The 20,424-nt window shown below is 39.7% G+C and overlaps 1 protein-coding gene across 5 annotated transcripts in view; it reads left to right on the top strand.

Annotated features, from left to right (window-relative positions):
* anks1b (ankyrin repeat and sterile alpha motif domain containing 1B) overlaps window positions 1–20,424 on the top strand; it is a 275,419-nt gene that overhangs the window by 148,806 nt on the left and 106,189 nt on the right. For all 5 annotated transcript variants that reach the window (XM_034163413.1, XM_034163407.1, XM_034163410.1 and 2 more), the window contains 2 exons: window positions 3,846–3,982; window positions 19,322–19,508. In XM_034163413.1, coding sequence (XP_034019304.1) covers window positions 3,846–3,982; window positions 19,322–19,508 — 324 coding nt within the window. The remainder of the gene's footprint in view (window positions 1–3,845; window positions 3,983–19,321; window positions 19,509–20,424) is intronic.

Here is a 20,424-nt window from a genome sequence, read left to right on the forward strand (position 1 = left end):
ACCATCAAAGCCTCAGTGCCCAAAGGTTTATTTACTCAGCAGGAAGACAAAAAAAAAATCTGTCTGCACCCTTATGCTGCAGTCTTTTTTTTCCTCCTATTTTATTTATTTACACCCCCATTTAATCATTTGTTCAGCTCCAAGCAGCTCTTCACATTGTGGGTGTGTATTTGTGCGTGCACGCAGTCAGACACATTGGTTTGTGGGTTTGAGAGCACATTGTGACGCTGTGCATCTTTCTTTGAAGGGCTGATTTGTGTGTGATTGTGTCTTTCCCAGCCTGCAGCCAGGGTTGGTGAAATTCAGGAATACAATTTTGGAATATGCGGTGCAGATTCTGATGCAGGGTCACAGAATCACCGATGGATTGAAATTGTTGGAGTGCACAAAAACGAAAAGATTCTCAAACCGAAGACTGTTTTAAAAGGAGTTTTGTGCAGAGTGGCGCATGTTGAAAAGGCACTTTTTAACATCGCAGTTCCATGCAAATTGTGAATTTAATTAACCCTCTGGGGTCCAAGGGCATTTTTTGGACAGTTCACTAGCCTGGCCTAAATGTTTTATTATTGCTGTTAACAGCTCTCCCTGAATCCCACAATCAAGTTTTATGTCTCTTTTTTTCAGGACAACCTGTGCTTTCAGAATATATATGTTTTTGTTGTGTTTTATAAGTGTAATAAAGGTTTACAATCAAAAATAGGCAAGGAAAAAATAAAGCAAAAAATAATTTTCCACACATTTATTCAAAACACACAGCAAACTATAATAAACAACTGTTTTCACACATTATAAAGGTAATTTGAGGTCTTGTGTGAAAGACTGTACAACAAAAAGGTTCAAACAATAAACACAAATTCACATTTTGAACAATATATACAAAATGGTCTATGTGTTTTGTTGTCCATTGATACGGTAAACAGTGCTTTATGCAGAGAAAGCAACAGAGTTATCCAGTAACATTCACATGCAGACTAGTGGAGCAATCCTGATAGTTACACACTCTTTGTTTGAGCACGTGAGTTTGTCATCAGAGGCTCTCCGTCTGCTCCTGCTTTCACTGATTGCTGTGCGTAATGGTGCAGGGTGCACAGAGTATGTACTAATAGTATGTACTCATTGGAGCACCCAGGGGGCTGTTCAAACGTGCCAACTAGTAACACATCACTCATAAAGACAATCTTTGGCTTTTCACGTGAGGTAAATCTGCCCTACGATTGGATTTTGGAAAACCATGTGAGGGTGAACCAATTCCAATCACTCACATTGCGCATGTCATCACACAGCTTCTATAAGGAGTACAAAGATGGCCGATGGCTGGCTTGAAAGACCGCGGAGTTAACTTTTCAGCAAAAAAAAAAGTATGTTTCTATCTCATATCATTCAAAGAATAACATAATTGGGAGTCAAATAGGAGCCATCTGCTGGTTGGAGGAGGTACTGACAGCATATTCACTGGGCAAAAAAGTCACCTTAAATCAATGTTTGGATTTTAAGACTGAACTTCAGCTTGTTTTGGTGAAAATACCGACTCATTGAGTAATTAGTTTTAGGGGTTTTTGCCCATGCCTTTGTCAAGTATCCAAATACTCGACTGCAGACATGAGTGAGGGTTATGCGAAAAAAAAGGTAGCAGATTGATGATGTCGCCGCAGTCGTGACACCATCAACTATGGAATCGGGGCAAAGCGGTGGGTTTAATTTTCCGCTCACCTCTTGAGTAAATCAGTCGGAAAGCTCCATCACCAACAAATTAGCAGATCAGTTAAGCATAGCCAACAGCTTGAAATTGGAAATAAATGAATCTGAACCATGTAGACCTCACTGCATGCTTCTTGTCAAAGATGTCCTCACCTGCTCATCCCACAGTGGAAACGTGGAGTAAGTGGGAACAAGTGGGTGTGAGGATGATTTGCAGGCGGTGTGAAGCAGTATTTTGTGAGAAAGCTGCATCTTTTGTAGTTTTGTTGTGTCTTTCCTTGATGAAGACAGATGAGTTTTTTTCCCGCTGAAATTTAATTCCAGCTACATCAGCACTCCCATCTTTTCTTCCCTTCTTATTATCTTCATTCTGGCCCCCTCCTCCTCCGTTAAACGATCTTACGCTGGGGAAATTAGCTCCGATGCTGTGTTCTGCACGCAACCAGTGTGAGTGAACAAAAATCAAACTGCATGCGGAGGCGCTCATATTCTCCAGCTCTGCATGCCGCCAGAGCTCATCAGATTACAAAACCTCTGTCTCTTTCACGGCCTATCATTATCATTGCAGGTTTTTTGTTTTTTTTTGGACTTTCTGAACTTTTTTAAATCTATTTTTAACTCTACTTTGCATTCGACCTTCCCCAAAATCATTCTCCAGAATAAATGGGGTGATCGAGGTTGTGTTTGCTTTGTGCTTTCAAGACGATATTAAGGTTTATTTGCTGTACTCGGTTGCTTTGAAATGCTTTAGTTATGTTACACAAAACGTTTGCAGCCACTTCACTTCTTGTGGAAAATGCAGAAAATAAATGATTAAGTGCAGTTTAATATTGATTTGTAAATGTACAAACGAAAAAAATGAATGGATGGGAATTTAGATCAGTATAGCATAGATTTTTTTAAAGGGGTTACATTTAAAACAGCCTTAAATAAAATAGTTTTTTTTGCAGTAGTGCCCCCCCCCATGTCTGTTTTAAATGGAAAAAGATGATGTTGGCCACGCCCGCTCTTTTAACGAAGGGAAATGAACATAATGACTGTTATACTGACCGTGAGGGAATATTGTGCCATATGTCACCGAAATAAGTCAATTCAGGTCAAATCTACAATTTGTTGGGGTGATGAAGGGCCATCAGGAACCCTGAACACGAGACCGGTAACAAGTCTCTGATGAAACGAGAAGTCCTCATTGGTGGATCAGGCGGAGGAGGTGATACGGCTGTAGAGGCTTGCAACAGGTCCTCAGACCCTGATCATCTGAGATTTCCCAGTGATTGGACCAGCCTAAGGATTTGTAGTATGTTTGTTGGGATGCAGCAACATTCCTACGTTAAACAAACTCACACACATCGACCCCTAGATGTAGGTTTTCTCTGCGTCCACCATCCTGTCTGAAAATTTATCAACATATGGTCTTCCTCGCCTCCACTGGATTGCCGTGACAAATCTCCCTCTCTACCAGAGGCCTGGAAGTTTTGAGGGTGCGGTGCAGTATCTTCTGCACTCTTCTGGACAGAGACCGTGATGTTGTGTCTGGAATTTGCTGGTGCCATTCTTCCAATTTGGCAGTTGCAACTCCTACTGCTCCTGTTACCACTGGGACCACTTTGGACTTTACCTTCCACATCTGCTCCAGTTGCTCCTTCAGCCCTTGGTACTTCTCAGTTTTCTCGCGCTCCTCCTTCCTGACGTTGCTGTCAGCTGGGATTGTCACATCAATCACAACTGTGGTTTTCTTTCTCTTGTCAACCACCACTATGCCTGTTTGGTTGGCCAGCAGCTGCTTGTCTGTCAGGAATTTGAAGTCCCACAGGACCTCAGCCCCGTCATTCCCAACCATCTTTGGTGGCATCTCCCATCGGGACTTGGGGACTTCTAATCCGTATGCGGCACAGATGTTCCTGTGCACGATTCCCGACACTTGGTTGTGCCTTTCGGTGTACGCTGTCCCAGCTTGCATCCTGCTACTGTCAGTGTCAAGTGGCTTTTTTCATCAGATGAGTTGCGAATAAATCTGCAGTATTAATCGACCTGAACAATCAAAACAGAAGCACGAGCGTGACAGGCCAAAAGATTAAAATTCAAAACTTTTTTTAAAAACCCTCTGTTTTCTCTCTCTCTGTTTTTCCTCGCTGTTTTTTTTCAAGGTCATTTGTGCCACATAACAGTCAGCGATGGGGAGCACGGTAGCCATGACAACTGCTCCAGCGGACCCACTCCAGATTGCTCACCTCCCTCCCCTGACACAGCCCTGAAGAACATCGAGAGAGTCATCCGCCCACAGGTGAGTTCGGTCCACGCCGACAGACTAATGAGCGTTGTGCAGAGGCACCTGATGCATTATTGAATAGTCGAAACACCTGCACCCACCATGGTCAACAGCCCTTTTTCTTTTGCTCGCTCAGTTTTCTCAATAATATTTGACACCTGAATATTCTGTCTCGGCACAAAGACGTCTCTCTTCAACTGTGGCAACAAAGCAATGAAAAAATGAGTGCGCTCGCAGTGCTGTTGTTGAATGTAAACACCAGCTGGCACATCAGTCAGTCAGACTACATGCTGCCATCCATCCATTTTGCACCACTTAGCAGAATTAACCCAAGATATATCAAGAGTCGAGGACGTGTTCACCTGACATTACACCAAATTGCAGCAATCTGGCCCCAGGTTGAGGTGGAGAGAGTCCAAACAATCTCCAGGACAGCTTTTCTTGAGTTTTGTCCTCGCCAATTAGCGTGACTGCTCGAGTCTTCTCAAGAACTCTTGCATGGCCGCGAGAGTACTTAGTTATACGTCCACTCATTAGGGCACAAATCTACACCAAACCTGAACAGGTATGGGAGCTGCTTATGTATGGCAACCGATCCATTTCTCCTGCCTCGATCAGGGGTCATCAATCCCTGCTCCTGAAAATCACCTACCTGCAACATGTTCCACCTCTTCCAGCTCCACTCACCACTAATTATCTCAGGTTGCTTATCTAATCAAGAGATAGAGAACACCAGACTTTACTAATCACCTACGATCTCCAGGAGCAGACATGGTGACTCCGGGTCTAGACCTTACTCACGTAGGGCACCTTGAGGTGACTTATGCTGTGAGTTGGTGCTGTATAAATAAATTACATTCTCATATATATTCCTTCCAGCGAGTTCAGCAGGGTATCCTCCTCATTAGATGTTCTCAGAAGACCCCAAACAGGCAGTGCCCAAATTAGATTCCCAATCCTTGTATCACAACATGAGGTTGTGCAGAAAGTAAGACCTTTTGGCTGCTCCCTTGTTTTCACTCAGGGTCACCACAGCAGATCCAAGGTAGAAAGTTTTATTCCGGATGCAACTCCACATTACATGGAGAAATGTGGGAGGGGTGGGGTTGGAACAGGGAACCTTCTGCGCTGAAACCAAACGCACTAATAACATGACCACCACCTCTGCAACATTGTTTCAAATTGACAATATGAGGTTGTGCAGAAAATAAGACCTTTAGGCTGCTCCCTTGTTTTCACTCGGGGTCGCCACAGCAGATCCAAGGTGGATCCACATGTTGAATTGGCACAAGTTTTATTCCGGATGCAACTCCACATTACATGTAGAAATGTGGCAGGGGTGGGGTTGGAACAGGGAACTTTCCGCGCTGAAACCAAGCGCACTAATAACATGACCACCTCTGCAACATTGTTTCAAATTGACATATTGCAAATTAAATACAGGAATAAACCAATTAGAGAGTTGATATTAATACTGTTCTCACTTGTGTCATGAAGCTGATGTCACACTCGTCAGCTTGGGCTCCTTCAGTAATTAGAGTGCAGTTGTTTTCTCAGTCAGCGGATGTGTGACGGAACACGAAAAGCAACAGCCTTCTTAATTACCTCCTAAATTAACTTTTCATACCAATTTGTTTATTCCTGCTGTATCATGTTTCATTATGTAGGTGCTTTTTTCCAGAAGAATTCTTATGTGGAGAATTTTTAATGTAGAGAAATTTTTCCCTACTTACCTTCCTTCCTTCCTTCCTTGATACCTCACCTCATTCCCTCTCTCATCAGCAGTCTATTTTTGGCGTGTTAACTAATATGGGTAGCGGGATCACACGTGGTGCCCAGCAGGCCTCGGCTTAGCTTGAGGCGCACATAATCAAGTAGCACCGGAGTTCAATTTTATGGCACCTAATTAATTCTCTAGAAATAATTTCTTTTCATTTCAGCGCTCCCGCTGGGTATTTCAGCGTTGCACACCATGTGGCAGGCGCTGGGGCTGACGCACACAAACACGCCTGTTGCAATGTGGAAAGTATACGAGACGTGGTCTGGAGCCTGGGCTTTGGTTTCACCATTAGAATATTAATGCCGCGCCCTCAGGGGGTTATCAACACTAAACTTAACGGTGACGCCGGGGACAGTTGTATTAATCAAAAGTTTTTCTGCTATGTCTTACAAACAGTCATTTGCATAATTCTGTATTAGACTATACTAGCAAATAAATCTGCTTCCTCAGAGCCAAAAAATACATTTAAAAAATAAAATGAAATGCACATGTAAACAAAATAAAGATTTGATTAGCCTCATCTTACAAAGTCGAGAAGTAATTGCTCATTTATTTTGGGCTATATCTTCCTCCCGGTGCACAGTGCAGTGCAAGTCTCATGCAAATTAAAAAATAAATAAGTTCATCCTAGGGCTGCAGCTATCGATTATTTTATTAATCGAATATTCTATCCATTACTCTGGTAGTGACACAGTGTCACTGCGCCAAAGTGTTGACATTTTGCTGAAATGGCAATAGAATGTGGCTTTCTGTTTTGTTTTGTTTTTTCCAACTTGTAAAATTTAACCATTTTTAAGGTTTTGTTTATAAAGGCTGGTGGACTGGGTCCCTGCATGATTTTTTTGTATGTTTGTTTGTTTGTTTGTTTTTGTTATCGTTATCAGAAGATGCATTTCAGCTGGAGGTTGAACATGCAAGCCTCGCAGTCAGTTTTTTTTTTTTATGTGAAGCGTTGTGTGTTGCCCAAAAAAGTGAAAATTAAAAAGCGAAACACTCAGTGCAAGTCTGAGCAAAACACAGAAGAAAGAGTGGACTTCTGCTGTTTGTCAGTGTAGCTGGGGATGGAGCTGTGACTCGCCCAGTGTGAGAGCCCTCACACTGGGCAGAGAGAGAGCCAGCCGCCGGGTCAGTAGTCACTCCCCACATAGAGCGGACCGTGTGTTTTTTTAAAAATAGACAAACACACTGCTTCGCTTTAAATGTGCAGTCAGTCTATTTCAGATAATCAGCGTCTTTCTCTTTAAAGGCTTTATTTTGCTCTGTGTGCCACGTTGGAAAGCGTTAGCTATTGTTGCTAATTTGATTAGCTGCTATGCTCTAGTCTTCTTCTGTTTTTTTCTGGGAACGTTGCAGCGCCACACACTGGCCTTGCATATGTACTACAATGTTAAACGAAGCTTTGAGGCACAGAATATTCCTCGAACATTTTTTGTGATCGAATTATTCGAGTTACTCGACTAATCGCCTGCCCTACTTCAACCATACCTGCTCCTTATTTTGCACATACTCTACCACAGACCTTGCTGCCACCTGCTGGACATGCCTTTGCTCCTTATAGGGAATAATCTTATCATCACATGCATGATCGAAATTAGGAGCAGGTGTGGTTGAAGTGACATGTATCTTAGAATTAGCTTGTTTGTCAGTTTGTTTTATTCCCAATACCTCAGTGCGGTGGCCATCAGAGCCAGTGCCGCTTATAGAAGGATAAGGGTTTGGGAACGGACACAGTTTTGTAGAACAGATACAAATGACAAGAACAAGAGCAAAAATCAGTCGCGCAAAAACACTGAAACCTATTTAACCTCCACATCAACTGTAGAATCATGCTTTACTAATGTAACCAAACATCTGATACTGAGGCGTTCGTATTCTTCACTACCGTGTTGGGATAAAATTTTAGATGTAAAAATATCTAACATTGGCCAACAGCAAATTGGAGATTAAAGACCAGAGAAGAATTAGAACTGTCAGCCTGAGCGTTACCTTTTGATTGATCAGGTTATTACCAGTGATTCCTGGAACAACCTCAGCTTGTACCATAACTCAAAAACAACTAATGTGTATGGCGTGGCACAAACTGGATGGACACAAATGCAAGCTCACAAGACTGATAAAGTTCAAATGGTTTAATAACAGGCAGAGGTTCGGTACACGGGTAGTCCAGCAGCGAGGCAAAGGTAGCAAAAAGGTGAGAGGCTTTTGAGAGGCACAGGTCAAAAAACACGGTGTAAGGCTGTCAGAGGCAAGGCAAAATCAAGGTCAAAAAACAAGGCAGAGTCAAAATACATGCAGGCAAAAACAGAGCTGGAAAGTGACACAAAATCAACAATCTGGCAGTGAGCTGTGAGACTGGAGGCTTAAATAACAGTGGAACAAGACTCAGGTGTCGGTGAAAGTTCTGGAAGGGGACGTGATCGGGGAAGACAAAGATTGTGCACAGTGCAAGATAGTGAAGGCAGGAAAACACAGAGTGGAGTGATGAAAGAGACAAAGACGTGAGCAGGTGCAAGATCGGAAGTGGATGAAAACACAGAGCAGAAAGAGTCATAGTGAGAGATGAAGACACAAGTGCTGGTGCAGGGGCAATCAAAGAAGACGAGCCAATAACAGAAACCATGGACAGAATACAATACAGCAATGACCAGGAATGAACCAAGCATGAATAGATGAACTGAAAAGTGAATCATCAAAATAAAAACAAAACTAGAATGGAAACTAATCATGGCTGAAGGAATAAATGAAAGATAACCAGGTGGCAAAACAAACTATTGGTTAAACAGCAGATAAACAAAACTAGTGACTACAGAATAGTGAAATAAATAATAAGAACTAACTGATGAGCAATAAGTGACAAACGGAACATAATCAGAGGAGACACGAAGATAAATAATAACCAAAACCTGTGACTAAGGCATAATACAATGAATGTGATAAACAGAATTAAACTAAGACAAAAGCAACATAAGGGACCAAGAGTAAAACCAAACAATAAACAATAAAGCAAAACTATATATGTGAGCAGCAAATAATACACAGAAGATAAATGAAACAAAACCAATAATAACAACTAATACTCATAAGCAAATATACTTTGCTTACCGTAGACCTCTCTATCAGCTGCAGAACAGTGCCACCTGCTGTTTATGTCTGGGCTTGTTGCAGTAAATAATCTTATCTTCACATGCATGATGGAAATTAGGAGCAGGTGTAGTTGGAGTTGCATGTAGCTGCAATCAGAATCCCATTCAAGTAAAAGTTGTCATGGCAAATCAATTGACAATGGCACATATTTGGCCCTTGTCACAGTGTTGGTGGTTGAAAAGAGATTTAATGTGATGTGACATCCCCCACTTCTCCTCCCCTGCATAAATTTTACCCTGTGAAATGGAGCTGGAAACGAGCGCTAGTTTGCAGTACCCTTCATTCCCCCGTGACACGTTTCCCTCAGGCTGTTGTTGTATAACAGATGTATTTTCGAGTCATTTTGCTGCTTAAATCCAAGTTTAAAAGACATTATTCAGCTCTTGTGCCACTAATGGTGCTGCTGTGCTGTCCACAAATCAGTCCGGGCTAAAAAAAAAAAAAAAAAAAAAGGCACGTCATCATTGCAAAAGTATGAAAAGATTAGAGAAGCAATGCTGGCAGAAATCCACAGGCTTAATGTTTGGGTGCTTTTACATTTTCTTTACCCGTTCCAAGTTTATACTCTCATCTGTACATGTTGGAGCCATACAAGCCCTTCCTGCTCCTCAGATGGGATGTGGGAAAACAAGAGAGAATGGAGGAAATAAGCAGGAGGGTATAATGGGTGAAAAGATGCAAAGAAGCACAGAATCGCAGGACTTATCATTCTGCTGAATCAGCGTGTTTCAATGCCACCTCACTGTGTGAGCCTCATTAACATTTACGCGCTTTAAGAAGACTGCAATCGGAGTTAACACATAAAATGTGTTTGCAGTCAGAAAGAAGGGAACGCTGCCATGGTTACATAAGTATCTATGCACCAGGTTCCTCTGCAGAAGCAGAATAACCCGACCCAGGTTCTACATCACCGGACTCACAGCTGCCTAAGTTTGATTGCAACTAAAAATATCCTTTTGAATTTCAGCTGGAGATGGGTAATGTGCAGGTTAGGGGTTCCTGAGAACCACTGCCCATGAAAGACAACAGATCTAAACTTTGCCTATGAAAAAAAAAACCTGCCAATCAAAGTAATTTCAAGCAGCACGTAACTTCAAAATGACACATTTTGAGAGTGAAGAAGGGAGATAGAAGTTTGTGTCGGCTACATTCATTCAGAATCTTTCCCGTGGGGTTGTTAGGAATTGGGACCATGTTGTTATAAAAACTTTTAAGCAATCAAAGAATATTGGGGTTTTTTTTCCGATTTAGTCTCACACACCCCATTTTCCACGTTCCTTGCTCAGTCATTGACCTCATTATGTTTTTCATTCTTTGCTAAATGCCTACTAAATTCTTTTTGCAGGGTTGTGTTTTGTCATTGCCTTGATATTTGACTTCTGCCACATCACTGCTGTGAGAAAAACAGTTTACTTCTCTAATTTAATACATTTTTGTGTGGAAACTATGCATCTGTTTCATTGAGAACAAAACCTGGTCCGAGTTTTCCAGCCTTCATCCGCTAATCACCCAGCAGGTGGGAGACGTTTGGAATATTACGACAAATAGAGTTGCTTTTTGGGTGGCTCTGGTGTCTTAAAGTTCATCAGTGTCCTTGTTATCACTGTCATTTTGATTTAGTGAGTTGCAAGGTGACAGCATTTATTCTTTTAGAGTTACAGGGAACCTTGGTTTTGGAACTTAATTGGTTCCTAAATGTTGTTCTTAAACTAAATTATTCTTAAACCGAAACCAATTTTCTCATAAGAAACAATGTAAAATGGATTAATACGTTCCTGGCCCTAAAAAGAACACTGTTTTTACCTTTTTTAACAGCATTCATGCGTAAAAAGCAGACAAAATACAAAGAATATGCATAGTATCGTATACAAAATACCCTACAGTAATTATAATAAAATGGACAATTTAATTTCACCTGTACAGAAGAGACTTGATGGCGTACATGGATGGTGATGGTGATGGATGTTACTGTCCGTTAGGACGTTTCACCACACAATAAGCCAGATTATTCCAGGTGTTACAGTAAAATTGGTCGGATTTAATTTTGTATGCTAACAGCGTTAGGATTTTAGCGAGGCATACTAAAATCTGAAATGGAGCGAAATGGGGCGAAACGGGGACTGATAATCACGAAATGGGGGTAAAATGTAACAAAAGACTGACTCCAAATAATTACTGTTATTTAATTATTTAGCCTTTGTTTTTTGTGAGATGCGCTCAGTACATGTAGTAGGTACCATCGGGCATTCAAGAGATCAAACGTCAGTCAAATGGGTCAGTCTGCTCCATTTAGTTACGTTTTACCCCCATTTCATTATCAGTCCCCATTTCATCACATTTCGTTAAAAAAGTTTAATAAAAGTACTTAACTGAATCAAATTTGGAGTCAGCCTGTTCCATTTCGCTATGTTTAACCCCCGTTTTGTTATTATCAGTCCCCGTTTCCTTCCATTTCACTTAAAAATAATTAAATAAAAGTAAATAATTGAATCACATTTAATCATATTTGGAGTCAGTCTGCTCCATTTCGCAATGTTTAACCCCCGTTTCATTATTATCAGTCCCCATTTCCCTCCATTTCGCTTAAAAATAATTAAATAAAAGTAAATAACTGAATCACATTTAATCACATTTGGGGTCAGTCTGCTCCATTTCGCTATGTTTAACCCCCGTTTCGTTATTATCAGTCCCCATTTCCCTCCATTTCGCTTAAAAATAATTAAATAAAAGTAAATAACTGAATCATATTTAATCACATTTGGGGTCAGTCTGCTCCATTTCGCTATGTTTAACCCCTGTTTCGTTATTATCAGTACCCATTTCACCCCATTTCACGTAAAAAATAATTAAAGTAGTTAATTGAATCATATTTAATCATATTTGGAGTCAGTCTGGATCAGTCTGCTCCATTTCATTACTTTTTAGCCTCATTTTGTGATTATTAGGCTCCATTTTGCCCCATTTCACCCCATTTCATCCATTTCGTGTTTTAGTATAGCCGGATTTGAGCAGCTGTCTGTAGCTTCACCCGTTAGCTCCACTTAATGTATGATTACTGTAAAAAATACACGGCTCATAACTTTTAATGTCCACAACAAAGTAAACCGTTCAGAGAACCACTGCGCAGTCCCCAAAAATATGATTTAATCAACACCAGAACACAAAACAAAAATAACTCTTCTTCTTTTGAGTTTATTGGCGGCTTGCCACTCAACACAATGCATTAGTGCCACCTACTGTGGAAGAGGTGTTTGTGCAGCAAGATTTTGTAACAAAAAAAAAAAAAAAAGTGAAGCATGTTTTGTTCAAAAAATATGTTCGTGATCCAATTTGTTGGTAAAGAGAGCCGTTCTAAAACCGAGGTTCCACTGTATCATGTTAATCTGGAGGGGACAGATCTATCTATATATTCACTTATGACATTTTAGAGCTGTTCCAAAATTTGAGAATACAATATTTGACAATGTGAGGAGTAAGTGATTAATCAACATGATTAAAAATGAAAGAAATTATTTGCAGCTGGAATTATGGCACATAAATATCAGCTGTGTTTTTATTTATTTATTTTTCTGTGTGTGTGTAGAGAGAAGACAGATACCTCTCATGGTAAATTCACATAGCGTGTCACTGCTCACACAGCAGCACACAGATCCTGTGGAATCTGAGCACGAAGCCTTTTGACAACTTAACGTTCAAAGCAGTTGCAATCATCAGTCAGTTAGCTGCACGCAGACGTGTGATGATTTCTCTGTGGCGGCGCTGCTCAGCTCATTTAATCTTACAGCACATTTCGATAAATCTTTTTACAGTCCTGCGCATATGTCCGCGCGCTGACGCCAGCCTGAGACACATGCGCTTAATGAATAAGCAGTCAGTCATGGCAGATGTTTGGATTCAAAGGAAGGTGGAAAGAAATGCAAAAAAAGAAAAGGTTTCCTCCGATCACACCTGGCTGCTTACTTGTCCCAACCGACACACAATTTCAACATCTTTGTGTGTTTCTTTTTATTCTTTTACATGTTAAACACATTTTAAATATATTTGTGTTGTTAATGAACTTTCTATGCATTTACACATTTTACAGCCTTTGTAAACATTTTAATCATATTTTTAAAGAACTTTCTATTCTTTCACCCATTTGACACCCGTTTCAAACATTTTAAACATGTTTTTTAAAAAATGTTCTGTTCTTCTATTTTTATCCTTTTGTCATATTTTAAACATGGTTTTTTAACATTTAAACTTCTCTGTGTGTTTTTAAACATCTTTGACACAACTAACACATTTTAACATAAATAATATTAATTCAACTTTTATACATATTTAGTTTCTCATCTAGTCTCACCTCTTGTTTAATGCGAGCAGTGAGTCTGGGTCTTTGACGTGCACAGGCGGCTGATGCGGGGATACACTGTGGAGAGGAGCAGTCGAAGATTGTCCTCTACTTTCTTCTTTTTTTGGGTTGCCCCAAAGTTTGCCTTCTCAGTGGTAGATTTACGCACTAAAAATGTATCCATTTTGATCATGGCATGTTAGCTAACAATGTGTTTTTTTCCCTTTTCCCCTTCTTTTTATTGTTAATTAACAATGTTTACAGTTATTTTTTTGCACTCCTCCCTCCCAAAGAACTCTGGCACCCCCTGGGGGGGGCACACCTTGCAGTTTGAAAACCACTGCTCTATCACATCACATTTTTTGCATCCTGCATGTTCCGTATTAATGGATTACGCAAAAGTTGCTCATTCACTCATGAGTTTGACACCACTAATAGTGCACAAAATCATCTTCAAAAGCATAGTTTTTAAACCGGGGTCACAAAATGTGAACAAGAGCCATAATATTATTTATGGCACCCAAGAGGTGTGCCAGACTGCAGCTTTTGCTTCAATGCTTGATACGAGAAATATGTTTCCATATCTCAAAAACGTGATGCGATTGGCAAAAACTAACACCAGGTTTAGATTCAGTGCCCCCAAATTACCCAAAATCCGTTGAAAAACTCCATGCAAGAAAAATCGTGTTGACCAGTGTTACTGTGTGGATTTTGGCTGAATAAACAAAACCAAATAATAATACATCAGGCATTTGCGGATGCGTATATTTTATACGTGAGCGGTGGAGGAGTCTGGAACGTTTTTTTCCTTCTTTGCATGCTGTGTGTCCTATGCTCTATTCTTCTGCTCTTCTCGCCATCTAAATCCTTTTGTGGATATGTAAAAGGGACACTAAAACAAGAATTAATAAATAAATGAAGCCATGCGATCGCTCTATATCCAACATCATTAACTCTGAGACACCATTATTAGCAGAGATGTTGCTTCAACAATGACTCAGCCTGAAAATATCAATTAGAACTGTTATGATAATTAGCTTCCAGTCCCCTGCCCATGGTAAATTGGTAAATTAGTTTGTCATTAAAGAGAGTTAATGGAAACTGCCACATTTTGGATCTTAGCAACCACCACCACCACACACACACAAACACACACACACATCCCCACTGTTTGGTTCAATTAACATACATTATGGATTTCAGCGCTGCTCCAACAGTTTTCATTGTGAACTCTGCTGCTATTCGACTTTTAGTTATCAACAGTCCTCACCCCTGATTTAATAAAACATGATAATTTTATGGTAATTATTGTTTTATTCATAATTTAGCTCACGATTCATCAGTCTCACGCAGATGTGAACACTTATGTTTTTTCCACCCCAAGAGAAGATTTTTAGCTTGTGTGTTTGCCATTTACTGACATTCAAATCCATATTTAAAGTGAAAAACAGCATGTATCCCTCCCTTAGGGGAGCTGTTCCAGGTGGTGAAATGTATTTATTATTATTTACTGCAGCCTAGTCGGGCGTAGAATACCTCTGTGCGCGTTTGTCCCCGTTAATACCCTTTTAGTCAGCCGTGACATGTTCATTAGCCTGCTGCATGTTTGCATTGTTAACGCTAAGCCTCAGCTTCTTACGTGCACATGCTTTGCTCTACATGTCACTGCGTGTGCGTGTTGTGTGCACATGCATGCGTCACCTTCAGCTGGCAGAAAGATGCAGATGGCGGCGAGAAGAGGCAGAGAAACTGTACCGGTTGGCAGAAAAAGATCGAAAGCTGTCATTGAAATCAGACACGCCCACAGCGCCTCCGCTGGCTACTATGAAATTACGCATCACAGGTGTCGCATCATTTTTGAACAATTTTATCTTCACTTCTACATTTATTGATTTTTTGCTGTTATTTTGCCAGTTCTTAACCCTCCAGGGCAAAGTAAAGACTGGAACCATTTCTGTGTGGAGCAGCGTTGTGGTTTTTCCTCATACTGTCTTCTTTTCTAACCATTTACATTACATCTTTTCTTTCTTTTTTTTAATAAAGCTGCACTTTTCACATCACTCCTGCATATTTTGGATAACAGTCACGATCTTACTGCTGGTGTGGATGTCATATTAGGCGTTAGACATAAAGTGGCCCAGCGTCAGAAAGTTCTCGTATTTCCAGCCCCTCCGGAGAATTTCTCTTCGGTCTCACTGCTGCTTACATGCATGTGCATGCACAAAACATCAAAAACCTCATGTATAACTCTTTTTCATATGTGATTAAAAAAAATAATAATTAAAGGCGCACAAAGGACACAACATTCAACCACATTTCTAATTTTTTTTCTACCCATGATGTCAGTAGGTTAACATTGAGAATAGATGGATTCTGATTAGCTCATACAATCCTTTTGGCTTTTTGAAAATGTTTTATTTATTTATTTATTTATTTATTTATTCATTCTAAGAAAACACTTTTAAAAACCCTGAAGAAATCCTTAAGCTCACAAAGTATATGAATCCCTGATTACAGCTCAAGAAGACTGAGGCACTTTTTTAAATAGCTTGAGCTGTTCAATATTTAGATTTAAAGTGAATGCCACTATAAATCCATGAATACTGTATACGTCCTCCCGTGCACTGATCACCACCACCTACCAGGTAAATGCAGCTCATCAGCGCCATGCATCTGTGTTCTGCACCGTTTCTCCTTCCTGTAATTGTTAGAGATGCACCTACGCAGATGCTGCCAAGAAAACAAAAAACAAAACAAAAAAAGCGCTAATTACAGATTATTGTTTCACGTTCCCAGGTGGCTGTCCTCCATAACATCCCATGAAAGACTTTCTTTTCAGTTGATTAACTCCCTTTGCATCAGTTTGAAAGCAGCAGGTATGTTTTGTGTCTACAGTCTCTAATTAGAGCAATGCTCATTGTCAAAGCATGATGAGAAGATCCAGATCCTTTGTCCTTACCTTGATTAAGTCATGCATTTGTCTCAGTCCAATAATAGATAGATAATAATAGAGCCTTGTCCAACAACAACAGGACCACGTGCATTATACGCTGGATGAATGGAGGTAGAAATTTGTGAACATACCTTTTTAAAAATGGTTTAAAAGTATTCATTATTGTATCATTGTTACTACTTCTGCAAAGCTGAAGGTTGTCTATATAATATTGCAACTCTTTCTTAAAAAACAAACAACTTATGTTTTCAAGTTACTAATAAAGTACCCTTGGTGAAATTGTAGCGCTACTGAGGGTCAGGGTCTTGCTAATATTTTTGAGCTGCTGTTTGCAAGGCTAATGTTTACAGAGATGACATTGTCCCCTCCATCTTTCAGGAAAAAATATCATTTGCTTAAATTTGATCATACTGCTGAGGCTGAAGTTCTTGTTGCTGGTTTTGCGCTTGTTTTTTTTTTTTGTTTTTTTTAAGGCTAAAGGTTGCAGAGATAACATCAACATCCTGTCGTATGAAAAAATGGCTAGTTTTCAAGTTGATAATGTACCTTTGCATAAATTGTAGAATTATTGAGGCTCAAGGTCTTGTTGCTGATTTTGAGCTTTTTTTTTTGTTTGTTTGTCTTTTACGGCTAAAGGTTGCAGAGATAACATTACCACCGTCTTATGGGAAAAAAGGCTAATTTTCAAGTTGTTAATATACCTTTGCATAAATTGTAGAAGTAGGCACAAGGTGTTGCTGCTGTTTTTAAGCTACCTTTAGCAAAGCTAATAGTTATACATATGACATTGCCTCTCTGCCCCCCCCCCCCCCCCCCCCCCCCAAAAAAAAAGAGATTATGATATAGTTTTCAGGTTACTTATGTTTAAGTACCTTTGTATAAATACTGGCACTGTTGAGACTCAAGGTCTTGCTGGTGGTTTTGATTGAAATGTTGCAGAGATGTTATTACCAGTCCGTATTCTGCAAAAAAGATACTGTTTTTAAATGTTTATGCTTAAACACATTTGCACGTTTTTGGATGCTAGTGAAGCAACTCACTTCAGTTTTTGAGCTACTTTTTGTTTTCTTTTTAATTTTAATGTCCTGTTTTGTTTTTTAATCCTTTAGTCCTCAATTAATATATTCACTTTATGAACAAAATGTATGCCCTTTTTTTGTTTCACCTCTTACCTCCTCCGTCCTCATTTTCATGTTCTTTTTCTAGTTGCTTTTGCTTTTTAAAAAAATGTAATTAAATTTGGTTTTGTTTTGTTTTTCTACATCAGTTGAGTGGATTTGAATGCTCTTCAAAGCACTGTTTGAGAGCACCGTTATGGGATTAAAAACTCCGAGCTGATTCTCTTCTGCTTTTATATTCTGTTGTTTCCGCTCAAGGTTGAGATTTCTTGAGTCAAACTGCACATGCGCGAGTAACCAAAGGTCTGATGAAGGTTGTTCCTTCACGTGTCTGTTACTTCACAATCAAGGCTGCTGTCTGACGATATTGTTGCACCTCGTCTGTGTCCTCTCAGTAGTGCGTGCACGCGCACAAGCACAACAGCAGGGTATTGACTTCCTGAGCTGTTTGTGAAGTGTAGCAGCAGGTTGTTTGAGAGCTGCAAATGCCTCATTATGTAAGATGTGTTTACCAGATGCCAGACTGCAGTTTCATCTGTCTCGCTCGCTCACATTAAGCATTCATTGCCTTCCTCTCTCGCTCTGTTCTGTATCCTTTACTGCTGTCACTCACTTTTTCACACTCTATCTTAATTTTGCGTTATGTAAACCGTGTCGACGAAATCTGTATGTATTAATTTGCTGCACATTGTTCAGGTTACAGCGTTAGTTATGCAGCAAAGCAGACTCATTCTGTCCTTCTCAAACTAGATCATTGTGTATAAAATGAACATTAGTGCGTAAAATCTAAATTAAAAGATGCATAAAATGAAAGCTTAGATGTGCACCCTGTAAAGTGCAGTTATAGTGCAGTGGATAAGAGAATATTTAGTGGGGAATCCTGCAAATGGTGATAAAAGCATCAAATTCGGCAGAAATACTCCTCAGACACTCCTCTTTTGAAAAAACCAAATGGCCACTTGAATTTTCAATCAGTGGGATTCCAAAAAGGTATAGTTTGGACTATCTGTGACTGAATTCCATGGAGTTACGTGATAAAAACAGCAAGAATGGTGAAAAGTGATGTAAATTACTAGTTCAGTTAACACGGTTTTAAAAAGGAATAGTTTGGACCATGTATCATCCTTACGTATCACATTACGGGGTAACATGTCACATGTCATAGAATCCAATGGATGCCGACATTGTTTAACCTTTACCTTTGTTTAACCAAGCATGCAACACAGTCAGAACTATTCCATTTATTAATCCTATTAGCTCAACCAGTAATTTGCACCACTTTTTACCGAAATTGGAGCAGCTTTAACTTTTGACCCCTGTTAAAAATGACAGACCTTTGTCATCATTCTTGCTGTTTTTATCCCATAACGCCATAGAATTCAGTCACAGATAGTCCATACTATACCTTTTTGGAATCTTTATGATCAGGCAAATAATGTGTAATATTTTTAATTATGATTGGAGCATCTTTTAATTTTGACCTCTGTGTAATTCTTTAATTGACCACTACCTGACCACCGATTGAAAAGTCAAGTGACCAATTATTTTTTTCAAAAGAAGTGTCTAAGGAGTATTTCTGCCGAATTTGATGCCTTTATCACTATTTGCATGATTGTTTCAGTTATCTGCTGCACTATTAAAAGAACAGATGAGTTCATCCTTCAAGACTGTTGACATAATGTAAAAACAATATGTAGTTCTTGTAACTCTAAATTAAAAGAAGATATATTGAGGATAAACTGATTAATCTTTGGTCAATTTGATGCACCAGGTCAATTAAAAAAAAGCAAGTTTATTTTGCTTCTGTATTAGGCGTGCACATAACTGGTGCACAGGTGCTTGTGCATGCTAAACAGAAACCATGCACCATCCTCCTGAGGAGTGCTTCGTTACATGTTTTCTACTGTGCATCATTTATTTTCAGCTTGCACGATCACCTGAGCACCAGTTATGTGCACGCGATCACCAAGTAATCCAAAGACGGTAAAATTGGAATGACAGATCCGGTTTCCTGTCTTGTGTCCAGCCAAAGCAGCGTACGTCTCTGTCCTCGTCCCTGGATGTCCAGAAGCCGGTGAACCACAGCTGTGAGCCCAGTGAGGTGAGCTCGTCGCTGGGCTACGCCAGCTTCAGCACCAGCCCCCCGGCCAGCCCACCCATCAGCCCCAACCAGGAGGACTCTGCTGGATCCAACTACGACTGTCAGCTCACAGGTGAGAGCGTCTCACTTCATCAGACTGGCAGCAGGTAGCGCAGCAGTAAGGCATCCTCTCAGTCAGAACAAATTTCTTTATATAAAGTCGATGAAAATCTTAGACACCCATGCAAAGATGTGTAGTCAACGAGAGGCTTGTTGCTGAAGAAAGAACCGTTTATTATTGAAAATGTTCCTTGAATTCTTTTGAATACTAACTGATATACACATTTGTTTTTTCTGTATTGTCACAAATTTTCAAACACACTGGCTGAAATATGGTAAAGCCAGTCATTGTGACCATCATAAAAGTCTTATTTTCTTACTTGATATTATCAGTTATCAAGTTGTTCACCAATGAATATGGCTTTATACACCCTTCGGCCTCAGGGTGTATGGTTTTCTGAAGCCATATTCATTGGTAAAACAACTTGATAACAATTTTATCATATACCTAAAAATTATAAATGTTGTATGGTTTCCTGAAGGGTGTAAAAAGCCATATTTGTTGGTGAACAACTTGATAACAATTTTATCATATACCTAAAAATGATAAATGTTGTATGGTTTCCTGAAGGGTGTAAAAATCCATATTCATTGGTGAACAACTTGATAACAATTTTATCATATACCTAAAAATGATAAATGTTGTATGGTTTCCTGAAGGGTGTAAAAAGCCATATTCATTGGTGAACAACGTGATAGCAATTTTATCATATACCTAAAAATGATATATGTTGTATGGTTTCCTGGAGGGTGTAAAAAGCCATATTCATTGGTGAACAACTTGATAACAATTTTATCATATACCTAAAAATGATAAATGTTGTATGGTTTCCTGAAGGGTGTAAAAAGCCATATTCATTGGTGAACAACCTGATAACAATTTTATCATATACCTAAAAATGATAAATGTTGTATGGTTTCCTGAAGGG

This window comes from Thalassophryne amazonica, chromosome 22, assembly GCF_902500255.1.
Source record: "Thalassophryne amazonica chromosome 22, fThaAma1.1, whole genome shotgun sequence".
NCBI lineage: Eukaryota > Metazoa > Chordata > Actinopteri > Batrachoidiformes > Batrachoididae > Thalassophryne > Thalassophryne amazonica.